This window comes from Channa argus, chromosome 23 (assembly GCF_033026475.1).
Source record: "Channa argus isolate prfri chromosome 23, Channa argus male v1.0, whole genome shotgun sequence".
NCBI lineage: Eukaryota > Metazoa > Chordata > Actinopteri > Anabantiformes > Channidae > Channa > Channa argus.
The window spans coordinates 11,135,359-11,155,524 of NC_090219.1; the positions used below are offsets into that span (position 1 = coordinate 11,135,359).

The 20,166-nt window shown below is 40.7% G+C and overlaps 1 protein-coding gene across 1 annotated transcript; it reads left to right on the forward strand.

The window, feature by feature from the left end:
* Positions 1–2,952: 2,952 nt before the first annotated feature.
* On the forward strand, positions 2,953–17,157 carry LOC137108604 (ceramide kinase-like). Its single transcript, XM_067493387.1, has 13 exons — positions 2,953–3,325; positions 6,464–6,604; positions 6,968–7,090; positions 7,174–7,299; positions 7,385–7,451; positions 7,884–8,029; positions 9,065–9,139; positions 9,694–9,846; positions 10,929–11,034; positions 11,535–11,614; positions 12,059–12,264; positions 12,495–12,715; positions 12,830–17,157. The coding sequence occupies exons 1-13, from the start codon at positions 3,187–3,189 to the stop codon at positions 12,915–12,917; spliced, it is 1,671 nt and encodes a 556-aa protein (XP_067349488.1). The 5' UTR covers positions 2,953–3,186; the 3' UTR covers positions 12,918–17,157.
* Positions 17,158–20,166: the final 3,009 nt, after the last annotated feature.

A 20,166-nucleotide genomic window follows, 5' to 3' on the forward strand; every position in this document is an offset into this window, starting at 1 on the left:
AGATAAAACAAATTTCCTTTCGGCAACTTTCTTGTTCTGTTTTACTGTGTGATGTGAGAGTGTAACAGTGAGACACATGGCGGAGGTGCAGTCAAAGCTTCCTGTGACCCAGGTTCACAAAACAGCACTGGGAGCAGAGCAGCGATATTCACCCCTACAGGAAATGTGTTTTTTTGCAGAGAGAGGAGCTGTGGTATTGTATGAGGACGTCTGGAGCGGCAGAGAAGTATGTTAGAGTGGTGCAGGACATGTATGAGAGCTGTAAGACCGGGGTGAGGTGCTGTAGGTTTGACAGAGGAGTTCAAGGTGGAGGTGGGTCTGCATCAAGGATCAGCTCTGAGCCCCTTCTTGTTTGCTCTGGTGATAGACAGACTGACAGATGACGTTAGACAGGAATGTTTTCCATTTGAATATCTGATTGAGCAGTACAACATCCAGTTTTTGGGACCATAGCATCTGACGTATATTGCTGCCACTCTGTCTTGTGACAGATGACCTTTGCCCTTCAGCCTGACTGGTGCAGCGTCAGAGTCACAGGTAAAGTTTATATCAGATCAGTAGGTGGAAGGTGTTTTGCTGCTGTGCAGGGACAGCTGCTCTCCACCTCCATCGTCCATTTTAGATGACATCACCTGAGTGGACACAGCTGGAGAGCCTGTGTCATCATGCATCACAGCGAGGACTGTTTTCTATATATAACCCTGACCCACACCCTGCTCCTCTTCCTCCTCACCATGGAGCCAGCTCGTTCCCTCACCGCAGCCTGAACGTCGGAGGCAGCAGCATCCATCAGGGGCCAGAGAGGAGCTTCCTGTTGGACTCATCCGTCTCTGCTCGGTCTCTCTCAGGGGAAGAGAGGACGACCTCAAACTGGGAGGTCACAGGGTCAAACTCAATGAAGACTTCAAATTAGAAGATTTTAATAGTGTTTAGTGATTAACTTCAGTGTCTTTCACAGGAGGATTTATCTCTGTACTGAAAATGTGACCCATTTCACAAAACCTATGTATGGCCAGCATATATCACCGCAAGTTTTATTTAACCAAAGAGAGCTTGTTCAAATGTGTATTTCAAATCCAAAGAGACTGTTCCTCTCCAGTGTGGGGGCATTATTACAACAGCAGAGGTGCTGTTGCCCCAAATCTATTCATCAATACTGATTTGCTGTAGTTATTCAACTATTCTAATCAAGTTTTAGTTATTTAAACAGTTTGTCTAGTGCAGCTTCATTCTGATCATGTTTGTTGATTATGAACTTTGAAGGGACAAGAGATGAAAATTAGCTTAAAGATAAATCTGAACCTATGGTCCGAGTTTGTTGTTCGATGCAATGCTTGAAACGAATTATTATTGTTTTTGCATTAGAGTTTTTAAAACGTTTTCAAAATGACAAATGTTTATTGTCATTTTTGTTAATGTCACAAGGTATAAATTATAATTATAATTAAAAAATGCAGTTTAACTACTGGACATATAATGATTCTTATTTCAGCTGAGCGTCTGTGACTGGAGGTTTCTCGTTTGGAGGAAAGGCAAAATCCTGCTAAAAGATAACCTGCTGAGCATCATATACAACCAGCAGAGATTCATGCATGATGCAGAAAATTACATTAATTACAGTGGAGTAACAGAGTCTCCTGAGATTTTGACATTTAAATCACTTCCATTCAGATTAAAACTACAGTTATTTTTATCTGCTAATCATGAGCAACAGGCTTAAAAATATTCAGTTGTTTTGATGTTGAAAGCTGGATTCAAGAGCGTCATATTATCATGTAGTGACTTTGTGATTCTGATCATTAAAATTTGTGTGTGTGTTAAAAACTCACTTCAAACTCAAAGAATAAATCAAAGAAGAATTAGTCTGAAACGAGACTTTTCAACAATATCCAAACGGTGTGTGCAGCGACAGCGCCCCCTTCTGTCTCTGAATCAAATTTGCTGAAAGAAAAATGTACGCACACACAAACATTATGAAAAAGTAACACATAAGTACATTTATTCAAATGCTGTAGGACATATTTTGAATGTATAATTTGTAATTGCGAAATGTATAACTATTTTCTGAACCAATTAATTTATAAATAAAAGTAAAATAAGTAATAATTAAAACAGTGACAAGAGACATTGTCCTGCTTAAAGTATTTTTATTTCCAATACCTTAAGCACATTGAGTACACTTATTTACTAAGTCATATACAACATTCACTTTTATAAATATTTTTCACGTATATTTTTCTTTACAATAAGCAAAAAACCTCAATTGTTTTTGTTTCCTTCTAATCATTTACGTCATCACGTTCGAAACGACCTACGCTACAGATTCACGGTCCTTCATATGCTGTGGGAAAAGCTGTAATTGTCACAATCTTTGTAAATAGTCTATGGTATAAGCACAAAGAGAGAGAACAACAGAGAAACATTTCACACCAATGATTTGTGAAGATAATTTAAAATGTAGCCTATATGCATGTGTCTTACATATGCAAAGGCAAAAGTCTTTATGTCTTTATAGAAGCTGTTTATAAAGGGCCATTATGACACCCAGAAGTTTCTACACCTTGATTATTCCAGTTATTTTTTTAATTCTCTATAATCTGTCTTGTTTTATTTTACTTTCAGTCCATTGATGTTGAAAAGTAACACACATAAACTTAAATTGCCATTTTAAATGACAATTTCAAATCATGAATTCGTCTTCATATTTGTATATTTTATTTTTATTAAATGCATACCCAACTAGTTAAGTTAACGTTTTTATTGAGCTGTCAAAAATAATGGATTTAGAAGTACACTTAGTATAACAGTAAAGCTACCGTGATAAATACTGACGTAAAGAAAATCGCGATTGTGCGTAAGGTCGACGAATTACGAACGTTTGATTAACCGTTTGAATAACCTTCCTTTGATAACGTTCCTTCCAGCACCTGAACGCACCACGTAGCTCCTCCTACATCCGGTTAAAAACCGCTATCTGTCAGAAAAAAAAAAAAAACTCTCGAGCTGAGAATCCGCTACACGGAACGTTTTACTGGTTCCGGCGCTGTCCTAAAGACTGTGGCTCGTTTTCGGAGTTTGGAGCATCTTGGTAAACTCAGAGGAAGATGCCCGGGCACAGGTAACCGACCCTACGCTGCTGCTGCCTCCTCAGCGGGCTGAAGGACGTAGCAGGACCGATAAACGCAGATGGAGAGGCCGGCCAGGCTGCTGCTGTTGCTGTCCGAGCTCCGCGTCAGAAACGCGGCGTACGATGTGAGCCTGAGTCGGTGCCTGCTCACCTGGAAGAGACGGGTCTCCAGCCCGATGTACCACCCGTTCAGACCCAGTAAGACCCGGTTAATGTGTCTGTCTGTATGTTCTTAACTGTGTATCTGCATCTGTGTACGTCGGCCTTTGAAACAACGCGACATTCTGCGTGATAAACACAGGACGGAAAGGACACAGAGAGGACGTGTTAGTCTTAGAGACATTAAGCGGATAACCTATTATGAATGTCCGCAACAGAATATGATTTGGTCCTAACTGTAATAATAAGGGACACAAGACGTATCCGGTTACGTAAGACCTGACGTCCAGTCTGAAACTCATGCGGGAACTTTCCGAACCTAAATTGTCTTTAGGACTCACAAACAGTAGTTCCCTTTTTTTTAAAGTGGGACTCTGGACAGAAATGGTTAAGACTTGTATCCACAAAGGAGCTGGACTGTGTCTAGACAGAAACATTAGTCATAAACTCGCTTGACATAAGCTCAACTGAAACATTTTCTGCTGATCATCTGTGTCCCAGCTTGGATGAGACATTGAGACAATGTAAAAAGCTGCCCCCCCTACAAACAGTGCAGCGACATTGTTGGTGTCTCTTTGTGGTTATTCTGCACATCGCTGCGTTGCGTTTGGGAACCTGTGTAGTGGTTTTGCAGTATTTTCTGGCTCCTCTCTTTGTGGTCACTTTGTGTGATTTTTGTCTCTCTGCGGTTGTTTTTGCGTCTTTTGTGGCCTGATACTTCGCCTCTGTGTCCTTTTGCATAACTTTCGGGTCACTGTGCAGTTGCCTAAATATTGAGATTCTTTTAACATTAAATCTTTGCAGATGGAGACTCCGACCCATTAATCATTCATTAATCATAATACAACAATGTCCTTTCCGCAGGGCTGCATTTACTGCTGTGTGTATCTCATGAAAACTCACGTTGGAGATCACCTGTATTTTTCTATTCTGACTCTTTCTCTTATAGAACAGTGACGCTATTCATGAAGTTACCAGTTGTCAGGCTCATTTGAGCAAATGTTGCAAAACCGTTTTTGATTCAAGTACTGTGGTGAGCATTGGGTTGGGATGCAGAAGGTCGTGAGTTCGAATCCCACACCACCAGGTGTGGCCCCGCCCAGCAACCAAGGGGAACCTCGGTGCGGGTCCCATGGGAGGGTTGCGGCAGGCATAAAAGCTCGCACCAAATCAATGTGTGGAACAAGTTCTGCTGTGGCGACCCCTGAAGGGACAAGCCGAAAACCTGATCTTTGACTGTACTTTAAGAAGCTGAAATCCACATATTTATATTAACAATGGATCACGTTAGTGCCTTGAAGTATTGCAGTTTGCTATATTTGCACGACAGTTGAGGTATTGTAACAGCCTCTTCAAATGCTTTAAGAAAGTGCATGTGTTCACACACAGACCTTCTGCTTCGTGTTTGTGTACCAGCTACAGTGAAACCCACAGCTGCTAATGTTGAGCTGTAAACTCCACATGGCACGAATAGATCTGTTTGTAACCCATCATCAGTGTTGCACATGTTAAATTGTGTTGGGTTGTTGTGTTGTGTTGGACTGATGTCTGTTAGTGCAACCTGTTACTGGATAACCTGACTTTCATTCAGTTGCCATCGTTTTGAAAACTGCTTCTGCCATTAATTTGTCACCGAACTGTTGTTAATCACAAACGCAGGTGACGGTTTTGAGACACTTTTGGCTGATAGGCTGCATAAACTCCACCCCTAGTGGGGGTAATTTTACTTAACACAACGGTGGTTATACACCTTTGACAGCACATTATAAGATGCCAACACATTTCCAAATTCCAATAAAACTTAATCCTAATAAACTCAATCTCTGACTGACAATAAAAAAAATGTGTTGTGTATTTAGTTCACAGTTGCACATCTAGTGGTGAAACGGTCCATTCACCAGCAGGCGTGTCGGTCACACACGTGAGTTGTGTTTCACAAAATGCAAAAACAGTATTTGACTAGTCAAAGCCGTAGAGCAGGTAAATTTTCAGATCACAAAGAGGATGCTTAAGGGTTCTCTGTGCCCTGCTGTGTGCCTGCAGGCTGCTTCAACTGAATTAATACTAAACTGATCCGGAATCAAAAATATACTTTGTGTTCGACTGAATCTTTCTACAAACTGCAATCTTATCTTGTCCCAAAATTTCAAAGAGAACATGGACCATGACCGAGCACCTATGAGATTGTTTTGTGTAAGCAGGTTAAAGCTCATTACTTCCTATTCTAGTTCAGTGTTGCCACAGGCCACAGGCAGCTGTAACACCCGCATAGGTTTGTGTTTCTGTTGTCATAATCACCCAAACACCTGTTTGCTGTGTAAACCTGAAGCAGACAGAAAGCTGTGTGTTTTGCTGAAATGATGTTTCAGCTTTGTTAAGGAGACTTTTTCTAGTCTCCCTTCAGTCTCAGGTTCAGTTTCTGTAGTGAAATGGCTCTGTGTTCAGGATAAGCGCAGCACAATCAAAGATGTTTAGGGGTTGTGTCACCCAGATTACAATAAATGATGAAATAAAATAATTTACTTTTTAAAGGGGTCTAAAAACAAAATTCAACAATATAATAGAATTTAGAGTTTGCAGTACAGAGTTTAAAATTACATGTTACAATTGATGTGTAAACACTTTGCAAAATTATTCATACCCCTTAAACACGGTGTTTAAAACTCTCCCTCTAGATTGCAAAGAAGTATTTTAAAGGGCAAGATTGTAATTTGTACTAGACAAATGTTAAAAATTGTAAAATACAAAGCTACAAAAAAAGAGGATGCAGGTCTTGCAAAAAGGGTTTTTCTCTGCGGTTCCTGACCCGTATACATGTTAAAATCCTAGTTAAGTCATGTGACTTTGTATTTCATGCATGTGCCCAAGCTTACACTAGTGCACAGGTAGATCTTAGTTTAGACATTAAAAACCAAACCTACTCATTTCACATCTTATTTTATGATTTTTTTACATTTCTTATTTTCCAAGCAACCACTGGTTTCCGGTCATTTCTTTTGTATGTCATGTAAAAATTGCTGCATCACTTTAAATAGCCTATGTGGCTTTATTTTGGCCACAATGTCATCAAACCTGAAACTGAAAGATAACTGGCTGCTAGTGCAAGCGCCGAAAATCGGATGTCCAACAGGCAGATGCTGAGCTATAAGCTAACAAACGGTGTGTATGTGTGTTCAGGCGTGAGTCACGTTGTGTCTGTGTCAGAGATCATCGCTGTCAGAGAGGAAGACGAGGAGGAGAGCAGCAGAACAACAAACAGTGGCAGCTGGAAAAAGATCCAGGAGGGAGAAGGAAAGGACTGCGGGCAGGCCTTCACAGGTAAACATCTGAAAACCCCTGGAACCACACTAAGCACTTTTAGGAGAACACGTGAAAGCAAATTGTGTAAAACTGGAAGACTATTGTACGCACCTACAAATACATTACAAATATCTGAAAACATGCAGGAAGTAACAGCAAATACTCAAACAAATCTGGAGGTTTACGTGGTGACACATCTGGAAATTTAGCCAAAGTAAATCGAACTTTACATACAGTAAATAAACCGACGAAAAGACATGCACATAAATACAGCTACCACATCTGGATGTAACATGTCACAGTCAAGGCACAAAAAACCCAAGTAAAACCCAAGTGAACATATGTTAAACACAATAAAAGCAGTTTTGTTTCGTGTTTCAGTGTTTTACGTGGAGAGGTGTCGGCAGCACCGCTGGCGGAATTCTGAGGTCACATTCACATGTCCAGATGTGGCACTGTGTCAACACTGGGTCAGCAGCATCAGAGAGCTGCTCGCCACCATCGGTAGGAATTCACAGCGATACACACCGGATAACACACGCATTGCTACAGGAAACTGTCAGTAATGTTCTTGTCGTTGTGTACAGCCAGCAGACCCAAGCGCCTGCTGGTCTACATCAACCCTTACGGTGGGAAGCGACAGGGAAAACGCATCTACGATCAGAAGGTCGCTCCTCTTTTTGCCCGAGCCGGCATCTCCACAGACGTGATCGGTATGTGTCAACGTGCACTTCCTGCTCTCCGAACCTTTGTGTCGGGATTCTTCATTTAAAAATGTGTCTGTGTTTCTGGTGACAGTGACAGAGTACGCCAATCATGCACGGGATCACTTGAGAACGGAGGCGGAGCTGAAGAAATTCGATGGGTGGGTTAATGTATTTTCTGTTTGTTAGTTCAGATTGTTCCGGGTTCGTACGCGTTCTTTCAACCCTGGAAACTTTTTTTTCCTGGAATACAGATAGAAAGTAATTTATTTTCTTTTCTGGAGAGCAGACTGAGATCTGTCCGAGCTCTGTTTGGAGACCAAATGAGGTTAGAGTTGCAAAGATGAAAGACTATGAGCTTACTTCACCCACAGTGCATTAAAATGAACAGTATTTATGTTTAGTGGCCTGACTACTTTGGTCTGCTACTGTCTGCATTTCACAATTTAGTACTAGTTACTAATAAACTAATAATTACGAATTTGCCTGTTTTATCTTTTCTGATATCTTTGTGTAAATTGCATTTTACATAGATTTAGTTTTGTTTCACTTTTGTAATGTGTTTTTTATGTTAACACTTGCCTGTGGCTCAGTGTGGTGTGTGTCGGAGGAGATGGCATGTTCAGCGAAATCGTCCACGGGCTGATCTGGAGAACTCAGATTGATGGCGGCGTAGATCTAAACTGTCCGGATGAAACACTGTTGCCCTGTGCACTTCGCATTGGGATCATTCCTGCAGGTCAGAAACACTGATACGACTGACAGGAAATCAGGCACAAACTACAATATTGAGTGATTTATTCACTGACAGTTGATTTGTGAGGTAATAGGACTTTATAGACAGCTGATGGTCAGAGACCAGAAATATCTGTTACCGGGGTAAAAATGCAGCTACTCACCGTGTCCTCGTTTCTCCATCTGTTCTGTTTGTTGTTGTTCTTTGTGTTTTCTGATGTTCTCCCTAAATGTTCTATAAATACACGCAGTCATCAGGGTGACATTAATTCTCTGCAGAGGAGAAGCAGCTTACCTGGTTAATTAATGGCTACTGTTATTGCCGCAGGTGTTCTGTATGTCTCTGAGGATTTGTGAAGCAGTGTTGTAGGATGTGCAACTTCCAAATATTGTATTTAAACAGGCAACATTTCTAAATACAAGTTATCTTCTACATTATTAACTGGGCCTGTCACTATTTACAAAAGTTACTTTCGAACAGTATTCAAATCGACATGAAATTCCCATAACCCCCCCCCCTCCCCGTTCCATCCGATGTAGAATATGCCGGGTTTAACATCACTTCACTTGCTAACGTTTGACGGAAGATGGCAGTCGGCCGAGGCTGTTGAGCTGATGCGGCTCCACTTGTGTTTGGTAACGTTAACTCCTCGGCCTCACGTGGGTGGAAAAATTGCAGCCGAGTGCTCAAGTGTGTTCTCGTAGTTGAGTAAGACAACTGCTTTTTGCAGAGTCGGCACTCAGCTTTATCTTTATGATTTTGCCATCTACAATGTGGAACTCAAAATACTGCATGGGCCATTTTGTCGTAGCGAATACAATGTTAATAGATACATTTATTGAGAGGTCAATACAGACACGTAGTGGATTACAGTTCGAATATTAGTTTTTGTTTTTACCAGCTTCAAACGAATGTTCAAAGTTTGAATAAAAAGTGACAGGCCCATTATTAACCAGATATGACTCCTGATTCCTGTACTGTTAACATCCAGCTCCTCATTTCCGCTGATCGTTGTTCTGCTTCTTCTCTTTGTTTCAGGTTCAACTGACTGTATCTGCTTTGCCACTGTCGGAGCGAACGACCCTGTGACCTCTGCACTGCACATCATAGTGGGTCAGTCAAACACTCTTGCTACAAATTAATAATGAATTGTTTCATCACCAGATGAGTTGCATGTAGGACATGTGTAAATAAAAGGATGATCTTTGAGAGATGGAATTTATCATCTTATTTGTGAAAAGACCACTGATGGTCATAGAAGGAGGAGAGTGAAAAGAAAACCCATTTCCATGGACCTATGACCTTCATAACTAAGCACTAAAATAAATCTATTCTAGCAATCTATCAATAACTAGTGGTGGAAAGTAACACAGTACAAGTTATGTTTGCCATTTTAGAAAAACATCTCATTAGTACGTTGTTCAAATTAGGTGAGTCCGGTCTGATTGTGTTCTGTGTTCCAAATTCTGATGAAACCAACTGTAACACAGTTTTCCTGCTGTCCTGCTCAGAGCGGTGTTGTTCAGATGTCATTGCCAAATTTGATATATATCAGCTTGACCTCCAGTACAGTCACCCTAAGATTTTGACAATCTCTTGATTATTAATAATTAATGTTGGCTCAGAGTCTAGGTGTGTATGTTGATTGTGTGTGTGTGTGTGTTCAGGAGACTCTCAGCCAATGGATGTGTGCTCAGTTCATCATAACAACACATTCCTGCGCTACTCTGTGTCTCTGCTGGGATACGGTTTCTACGGTGATGTCCTAACTGACAGTGAGAGGAAAAGATGGATGGGACCAGCCAGATATGACTTCTCAGGTAAGAAAAATAAAAACACTATATGTTAGGTGTTAGAGGACGATGCAATATTTTTTTGTTGTTAAAATCCTGGCATTTAAACCTTTTGATGTAAAATGTCATAAGCTGTAATCTGCAACTTGAATACTGCTTAGACCATCTTTGCTTCCATTTTGGCAAATCCTTGGAGTAATGCAAAGTATTAGCAGTTCCTTTTTACAGACTACCCATGGTTAAGCTGTCATGTATCTCTGGATTACTTTGGTACTAAACTAAATTTAAACATGGTTTTCAGGCGTGTTTCTATATAAGTACATTTATGGATCAGAGATAATGATGTTTTTTTTGGAAATTAAAAAAAATCTTATTGGATCTTAAGATATATCTATTTGTTTAAGTTTGCTTGATCTGAGATTTGACTTTTTGACTCAAAGTTATCTCTGTGCTGTATATTTGTCACAGTTTAACACAGTGAAAAACCATAGATGAAGCCACAGCTACAGACAGGTGCTGAATTGAAGGGATGCTCAGAATAAAATCAGAAATTAATACATAAAAGAACAAAGCTATAACCATATATATATATATATATATATATATATATATATATATATATATATATATATATATATATCCATATATATATATATATATATATCCATATATATATATATATGAAATTATGTTACTTTGTAGTATTAGTGTAATACACATTGATAAACATTTACTAGAACAAGGTGTTTGGTAAATGGCCACTTATACATTATATTTATCTGAAGCGTTTTACAATGTTGCTTCTGCCATGCAAGGTGCTCACCTGACCCACCGGGGGCAACGTGGGGTTCAGTGTCTTGGCCAAAGACACGTCAGCACGTGTCCAGGAGGGACCAAGAATCAAGCCAATGACCCTGTGGTTCACCTGTCATACAAATAGAGCTGCTGTCACCCCAGTTTCTGTCTTTGCAGAGTCTTCTGCCTAATTTCTTTATCTGTTATTGATGTCGTCCTACTAATAAATTACACTTCTGCAATTAAAACTTTATTAAGAATTAGAATTTATTAAGTCTTGCTAAAAAAACAAATTTATCTTCTGTACTCTGCAGGTGTGAAGATGTTTCTGAACCATCATTACTATGAAGGCATAGTGTCCTACCTGCCAGCCAGGGGCACCCTAGGAACACCACGGGACACCGCTAGATGTCTATCTGGGTGAGACAGATGCTGCGCAAATGTCACAAGGTGTGTGTGTGTGTGTGTGTGTGTTTGAAAACACACACACACACACACACCCTATGAAAACTTTACCTGCTCGTGGTTGACCTTTAACCTTTGACGTCACATACAGCTGACAGCGGTCTGTTTCCGATCAAAGTTAAGTTTAGAAGTCAAAGCTAAGGTAACATTTTTGTTTCTTTTTTTATTTGGCTTAACAGCTGATGGTTCCAATCAGACGCTAAACGAACGAGGAATCGAGCTGACTCTCTCTCATGTTTGTGATTCCGAAACAGAGTTCAGCTTAGTCCCCTGTGCCATAGAGCTCCTCCAAAAACAATCAAAACTCATCAGTGATCTGCACCTAAAACAGTCTGGTCCATTTCAGATTAGTTAATGATTGTTTATAGCAGGTAGAACAGTAAGTAATGGTTAACTGTCCAGGTATTGTATTTTGCTGATTTGAAAATAACTCTGATGTGTCTGTATGTTTCCAGCTGTCTGGTTTGTCAGCACAACGGGCAGCTTCTTTCAGAGAGAGCTGAGAAATATGAGATGGATGAAGTATCAGAAAGTGGTGAGTCCAACAAATCCTCATCCAGGGCTGGTTACCTAACTGCCTTTTTGCTAGGAAATCTGCTATTTTGGTTTCAGCAAAAGTATGTCAAGTAGGTCTGGGGCATGTTTCCCAATAATAATTTACACTATACCTTCATCCACCAGTGTTCACACCACTATAATGCCTTCTTCAAGTTCATGAAATACCTTTACCTTACTTTCCATCAAGCAGTCCTTGTCCTTATGTTAGATACTCGAATGACTTAAAAATAAGCACAGCTCCTTTCCACACTGGCTTATATGGATATGTTAAATCGTAGCCGTTTCACGAGCTGCTGAATGAAGTTTTATGTATCGTTTACTGTCGTTTTCGTCCGTGAAAGCCAAACACCCGTGTCAGAGGTTTGGCAGCACAAGAGTGGAAAAAGGTCAAATGTGTCTTTTCTGTGTGTTTTTGTCCCAGAGAGTGACAGCGAGTGGCGGACAATTCGAGGGAAGTTCCTGGCTATAAATGCTGCCAGTATGAGCTGTGCATGTCCTCGCAGCCCCAAAGGCCTTTCACCTGCCGCTCACCTGGCCGACGGCACCACCGACCTCATCCTGGTCCGAAAATGTTCCCGCTTCAACTTTCTCAGACATCTCCTCCGACACACCAGCAAAGACGACCAGGTACGACACAGGGCAAGATGGTAAATCTTAGGATTATTTGCATTGCTGATTAGTCAGTTGCTGTCTGAACTAACTAACTAACAAACTATTTTTTTTGTCTATATATAGAAAAATACATTGTGTAGTTACCAGGTGCCCAACGTGATGTTTCGTGTTTTATCAGCAGTTCAAAACTTAAACATATTGGTCATAATATCCGATATCTTTTCCATAATCCCTCTCTTGACCAGTTTGACATGACATTTGTTGAGGTGCACCGGGTTCGCCGTTTCCGCTTCACGCCACGATACTGCCAGAGCGACTCAGACCTGGATCTGGACCTGCAGGAGAATGGCAAACGGCAGATCTTCAGCCAGATCTGCCGAGACCACCCGGCTTGTGGCTGCGCTCCCGCCTACAGCAGCTGGAACTGCGATGGCGAGATCTTGACGCACACAGCCATCGACGTCAGGTATTATGACCATCAGGAACCCTACTTTTTGTTAGCTGGGTTATTTTTTTCACTCTCAACTGTTGAGCCTGCTTATATTCATCCTAAAATGTCTTCTCTCTCTGTAATCCCCAGAGTCCACTGCCAGTTGATCAAACTGTTTGCGCGAGGGATCGAAGAGCCAGCAGTGTTTGAAGATCTCACCAACCCCTGTGCAATATAGGCCCGTGCTCCCATTCATGTCCCCTGTCAGACACTGGAGTCGTCATCTGTTTCCAGCCGCTGTCTAGGATGCTGATGTCGCCGCTACCGCGTGATGCTCCTCACATCCTTTATCAGGGGACATAACAGGATTTACTGTGACAGAACTTTACTCTCTGGGTCTAAAAAGGTATTCGCAGAAAGAAACGGCCAGAACAGCTTTAAACGTATATTGAGACAGGAAGTTAGAGACCCTGAGAGTAAAGATTCACCTTCAAACACTGTTGGTGTTAACAGCTGAATGGTTACGAGGTGTCTGGGACCTGGTTTAGTTTTTGTTTTGATTTCTAGTCTTAAAACTGAGACCTGCCCAGCTTATAGTGTCTCTGCCTGTAGATTGGACTGTAAAACTTTTTTTTTTTTTTGCTGAACCTGATTCCACTCTCATTCCATAGACTTGTCTCAGTTTTGTGGACATGTGGATTCACATTTGTCATGCTTCATTCTTCTCTCATGTAAATGTAGGTGTCTTTCCTTGGACTTGTCTTGAGCTTGTGATTATTTTTAGGTGAACAGAGTTTTCCACTGTTTGTTTTTGTAGGCTGTGACTTCTGAGGCTACGAAAGACAGAGACTGGAGACGTTGCTGTTAGTTAGATGTCAGCCATCTTGACTTGACCTCAGACTTTCCTTTTGCTTTGGTTTTTGTGGTCTGTTGATAAATCTTAATGCGCTGCATTGCTTGAGTCCAATCTTATGTCTGGGTGATTTGTAGCTATTAGCTCATTGTCTTTTTGTGATTGTGTTTCTCGTTGTCTTGTCTTTAATTTTGTCCAGGTACAAGTTACTCACAGCTGAAACTGACCCCAGCTCGGATTCTAAAGTCGCACTACTTTGACTTAGACTTGACTTAAATTATGTGTCGCTTCATGTCTGTTTTGGTTTTATTTATTATGGCCTTTTTCCACACTCCTACACACCTATTGGTGCTGAGCTAAACTGGGCTTGTCCTCATTTGAGATCAGTGTTATGAGACATTTTCAGATGTGTCTGCCTTTGCAGTGGTGTCAACTCAGACTTCATGAGACTCTTGTATTTGTTCAGCATTTGAATTGGATTGGACCTTTTTATTGAACCACATTTTGAGTAGTTCTAAGTTGTTCGAACATAGAATATTTTGGATTCTGAATGATGCTAAATGTTTTTCAGGATACCAGACACCTGGCAGTCATTCCCAGGTTCATGTGATCATAAGGAGTCAGCGCTTGGCTCACATTGGTGAAACGTAGTAGAGTTGAGTTTTACTCCTCGTCCATATTTGCTGCCTATGTTCTCAACAAACACATCCACAATAGTCGTCCCCAGTATTCTGACGTTTTTCAAGCAGACCTGAGCTCAGTCGTAGCTATGAAATTGTATTTTTACATCTTTTAATTCCCGCTAAAATTAGAAACACGAAAACTGTGAGAAATGTAACATTTTTATTTTAGTCAAAAGAAAACCGGTCAGTCAAGCTGGTCATGGCTGAGTGAGAGCAATGGCGCACAGGTGAATGTTTTTTAATCTTTCAATTCCACTTATGCAAATAAACTCAGAGCAGAAACTCTGAGGAAATCCTCAGAAGAAAAAGGTGTTGTGTTGAAATACTCTGTCATCAAAATGAGCCAAAGCTTTAGCCATAAATGAATTTTACTCAGTATGACATGATGTTTCAAACTCACATATTTGCAGGACATTGTTATTGCAAAACCTCATGTGAATCATATGAATCTTCCACAAATTAAGATTTGGGTTTTTTGTTGTGGTTTTTTTGGTAAATTCTTTGATAACTTTACATAAACTGAGACCGAAGAGCATTAGCGAGATGCAACTGATGCTATGGGATTCGGTCTGTGTTAGTCCATGTAGCAGTTTGTCACAAATGTGCAGGATGGGGTTGAGCTCAGGGGGTCCTAGACCCAACTGGGACAACAGACCCAGAACAAAAGCACAGTAAAAATGCGGTTGCCAACCTGTGGTTTGCTGCCCTGCAAATGGTCTCAAATTAAATATGTGGCAAGGAAGCAGAAAAAACAGCTACTATCTATTACTTTAGCAACTTGTCTGCAGGAATGACCGTGTTAACCACTTTTGTTCAGGCTGAAAGGTCTCACGGCCACTGAATCCAGGAAAATGAATATATTGAGGGACATTCCCATCAGCCCCAACTGTAGCGTCCTAACACACCAGTAATTATCGTCGGACTGCACATTAGCATGTTAGCCTTGACATTATAAGCCTGTAGCTCAAATTATCATTGTGTTTAAGAACAGTTAGCATGACTGTAGACTTTTTTTTTGTGCTTTTTTAAGTGGTGGATAAGTTATAGTAGTTATTGGATTCAACAAACTATGAGCTGAATGAGATCTATGCAATCTGTGTTGGGGGGGACACAAGTTAATGTGTCCTGTTTTAAGAGGTCACATACAGAAATGGTTTGAAACCACTGGGATAAAAGATTTGGCCTTATTGTTTTGATGATGCACTTAAAGTCCTATTTTCTTCAATCCAAGTTCATAAACAGCACAGTCTGTATATAAATGGGTCAGTTCTGGGGTAAGAATGCAGATGGTTTTGCTTAGACAGAGACAAATCGCACTTAGTAATTGTATTTAACTTTATGTATTAGTGGAAGGTTCATATGATGGATTTTGGAGTTTTGACAATTCTGACTGTTGAAAGAAGCAATTCTGTAAAGTCCAGTCCTGATATTCAACAATATGCTGACACACTGTAGAGTCTCTTTAGGGTTTGAATTTTTAGTCTTTAACATGAGCAACATGTATATTAACATATATCTCTATACATATATACACATATATGTATGTTTTTTTTTCCCTTTCTGCTTATCCCATAAATTCAGGGTCGGCACAGCGGATTAGGTGCACATGCATAAAATAACAGGGACTCTTCCCGTTTAGTATCAGCACTGGACTCACAGAATGGCGTTTGTTCATTTTCTCCTTGTACGTCGAGCTGGACTCGAACTAAAGGGGGGAACCTGTAGCAGCTCGCGGTGCTCTAACACACAGACCTTTCAGCTTTCTTCTAATGTTAATCTGACCAAATAATGGGGTTGAATGATGTAGCTGTCTGTGATTGACAGTTGTAGCTCAGTCTAGAGGTCTTCACATGTTGAAAGTGTAGACCTGCGGCAGTCAGAATGTAAAAAGACAACCAGTGATGAAGCATATTAGACCTGATCTGTTGAATCTAATAAAACAAAAACAGCTGTATGTTTCAAAGTGATTTAACTCCTAACATTGTATTTATGTCCAATCAGAGTCTGAGTTTCTATGGTGTAAAACATCTGGTTTGTTGTTTGGGGGTTTAAACTCGTGCAAACAGAGGTCGACTGGTCAAAGGTGACTGAGGTGGATGAAACATTTATATTTAGTTGCTATTATTAGAAAAATGTGTTTGTGCTTTAGCACTAACCGAGATTTAAAAATTCATTCTCATGTTTGTAAAACTGTTGGGTCTGGATGCTCGTAAACACTAATTAGGAATATAGTAGTAAATCGACCATAACGCGCTGTAGAACAACAGTAAATGTCTCTTTGTCTTTGTGACACAAGACATTTTGTGGCAGCAGACTTTGGCTGCACATCTGTTAGAGCTGTTATATATTTTTCGAGATTGAGAAGCCAGGAATCAGGCTATGACATTTCAGCATCTCTCACCTACCAATTATTTCAAACCAGTGGCTGAGACGCCACATTCCCCGTCCTTTACATTCTGCCCAGACGTTTTCTCCTGATAAGCGGCAGCAGACCAGCAGATGTCGCTATACATGGACTGTGAGATTCAGTTAATGAAGGCCACCTATTGACTGCTGATGACTGGCTGCAGTGTGTGTGTGTGGACTAGCAGACAAAGGTCACATACAGCTAATATGACAGAACTGTCTGGATATAAATGGTTAATTATAACCAAACCAAATTGCAGATGTAACCAAATCATGTGAGTGTATGTGTAGCGGTTGTTTTGTGATGGCCTGCTTTTGAGTTTTCACTGAGAAAATGGCATTTTGTGTGAACCATTACTTATTCCCCATATTAAATCATCTTCTAACAGTGACTGTTGTCAACATTATAATTTAATGTGACATTGAAAACCAGTTTGATTTTAATCAGTCGACCTCTAGCTGTGACCTGAGGTGTGTGTCTTTACCTTCTGCTGTAGCTGTTTGACCATCAGGAAATAAAAAGATATTTAACTCTGTGTTCATGGTGCCGGTTCTCTTCTTAATGTTAAGCCCCTGAAAGGTTGAATCTGTATTAGTATTGTCCAGACTCGGTTCCCTTTGAAGAAATCCGCATTGTAAATTGGCAAACAGTGAAACTGTAATGGCACCGATGCAGCCGATGATAAACCATGTTGGGGTTGGTGGAATTCTTGTCTCAGCTTGGATAATGAACGTTAGTGCCACAGTTTTTTAGCAGAAATATCCTCCAGCTTTAGCTTGGCCTCCTTTAAAGAGGTCCTACTTGTTGCAACCATTGCTCCTGTGCACACCGGTCACAGAGGCATCATTCCCTAAAGTCCTTTCAAGGGCAGTGATGATCCATCATTCAAGTCGTAAAAGTCAAAAATTAAAATCCCTTATTGTTTGGATCTATGCGGCACTGGCTAAATATCGTTGTTTTCAAAGCTTTAAAGAGCTGTTTCCCCACCACTGCATGAATATGAACGAATAAGTGGATAAAATTGGTTATTTTATTAAATGCTGTATTAATGAGAGTCCTACACAAAATAGTATGAATGTGGTTGTCGAACATTCAGGATAATTTCTCCACTGACAATAGTCCTGTTGGAGCCAGCAGAATTACAAACTACAGCTATAAAACAATATAAATGTATGTTTGAGGATCAATACTCCGAATCGATTTGTGTGAACAAACATCAGGCAGCTCTCACAGGTGATTAGAACTCATTAAGGAAGATGGATCCAATCATTTCAATAATAGTTCAGGAAGTGAACAAACTGGAAAATGTGACTCCCAACTCGACCTGTTGACAGGGTAAATAATCAAACCAATAAAATCAGAGTCAAGGCCGTCTGAGGATTGATACTCGAGGGGGTACAAAAGCAGGTGGTCTGGTCTCTGGAAACCAGTCTGCAGGTCTGATCTGGTCTGTGAGCAGGATCTGTCCAGGTGAGTGTCTTAATACCCAGACTAGAGACAGTATTGGTTAGATTTTATTTTACTCTTTTTGCTTATTGTTTGTGATGTGTTCTTTACTTTTCCTCCACGTCTGAAATGTGCTGTATTAATATCGCTGCATTATTTTGAATGAGAAAAACTCCCTCATTGCTGCAGGAATATGTTCCCATTAAGACGACGAGAGGATTAGTGAGGTACAACACCAAGTTATCCACACAAATGGGGAAAATAATTTGTGTTCCAGGCTTGATTTTGAGCAGATACCCAGCTGCATATGTACTAAATGATGTGTTTGCTTGTTCGGCTCTTTGAAAAATCCCTTTTGACTCTTCAGGAAATTCTGCTTCATCCTCACGATGCCGTCCATCAGTGTGACTCAAATGTTCCTACTTTTTGCCCTCCTCCACTTCACCACATCACTTCCTGTCAGGTAAATCACCTGAACAAACCTCAGAGACGCTTGGTGTCTAATGTTTTTGATGTATTCGAACTCTGTTTTCCCAATTAACCTGACTTCCTTTGATTGTGTTGCGTGTCCTCAGGGATGAGGATGAAGTGGGGAGTTTCCTGACTGAGTTCAGACACCTGAATGCACCGTGGTCACTGTCAGGGATGGATTCTGCCGACGCGCTGCTCGAAACTAGACTCAGGTAAGTTTACACTCCAACAATGAATTCACGAATAAAACATTACATCTTGGTGGAAAACTCTTATAGGCACAAGCACAAACTTCACAGCTGCAAAATTCAAATGAAGCTTTAAAGTGTCACTTAAAGTGATTATATTTTGTAATTTTATAAAAAATAATACAGAGAATATGGAGAATTATTAGCTGGATCTACTCAGTCTGTCAGAGCGTTATAACGCGTTTCTGCCCAGTGGTCTTGGTTCAGTCTCAACACTCTCATAGCATTGTTTGCAGTTGCACCGGGCAGAAGAATCGGATCAACTCCGTGTACGCTACCTGTTCGGCACCACGAAGACTCACTTGTCCCCCAGAAGTTGTGGAGACAAAAAGCAGAACTTGAAGAGAGGAAGTGATTGAACTTAATATTCAATCAAATGTACTTAAACACATCTGCAAACGAAGGACAACGACAACTTATTTCCACCGTCCTAGAAGTGGATTTGCAGCTATTTTGCAACTATTGCACATTAATTGAAGATTTAAGCATAAACGTGGGGGAAAAGTGCATTTGTTGAACGTGTCATGTTGTAACAGCCCTTCATTCTGCTCTATATTTGCACTGACTGATTGAATCAAATAGACTTGTTTGTTGTGGACGGATGCTACATGTCTGCACCATCATTTAAGACAAACATTTGTTGCCTCCTCTAAAACTTAAAACCAGACTCCAAACACACACGATCATTTCCCTCAGAACCAGATCACCAATCAACAAAATGCATCATCTCAGAACCACAAACACATAAACTAGTACATTAAACAAACTGTGATTGTGTTCCAGACAGTTGCTGTCTTCAGGACTGGACCGCAGGAGGCAGCTGGGAGACCTCGAGTTTTCAAACAGATATGCCGAGTTCCTGCGATCTAAAGCCAAACACAGCTCGATCTGTGCCTTCCTGCGGCGCATGCAGAGCGTCAAGAAGAGGTGATAAAAGACACTGATGTGTTCCGATAGGCCTAACCACTGGGGACGGTTGGACATGTCGCCTTCTCTTTCGAAATGTCCAAATGTTGTTCGTTTAGGCCATTTTCAAGCACTGTGTGTTCAGAGTAATTAGGTTGGATACAACCTGAGAGGAAGAACCGCAGGCACAACTCACGGCTGCACAAACTCCTGCACACATTAATTGTACAGATTCACTGATCAATAGTTGTTCCAATTCCTTACTTAAAAATCTCCCACTGGAAAATCTCCTGGAAGGTCTAAGTGTAAAATGTCTGGAGGAAGTGTTGAATGTAAACATAAGAAAATCACCATGTTACAGTTTAATCAGGAGTCACGATGACCGTTTATCTCGAGCAGTGTTTAACCCGCTGTTTCTGTCCACAGTGGGACGGGAGGAGACATGGAGAGGGTGAACCTGCTGCTCAAACAGT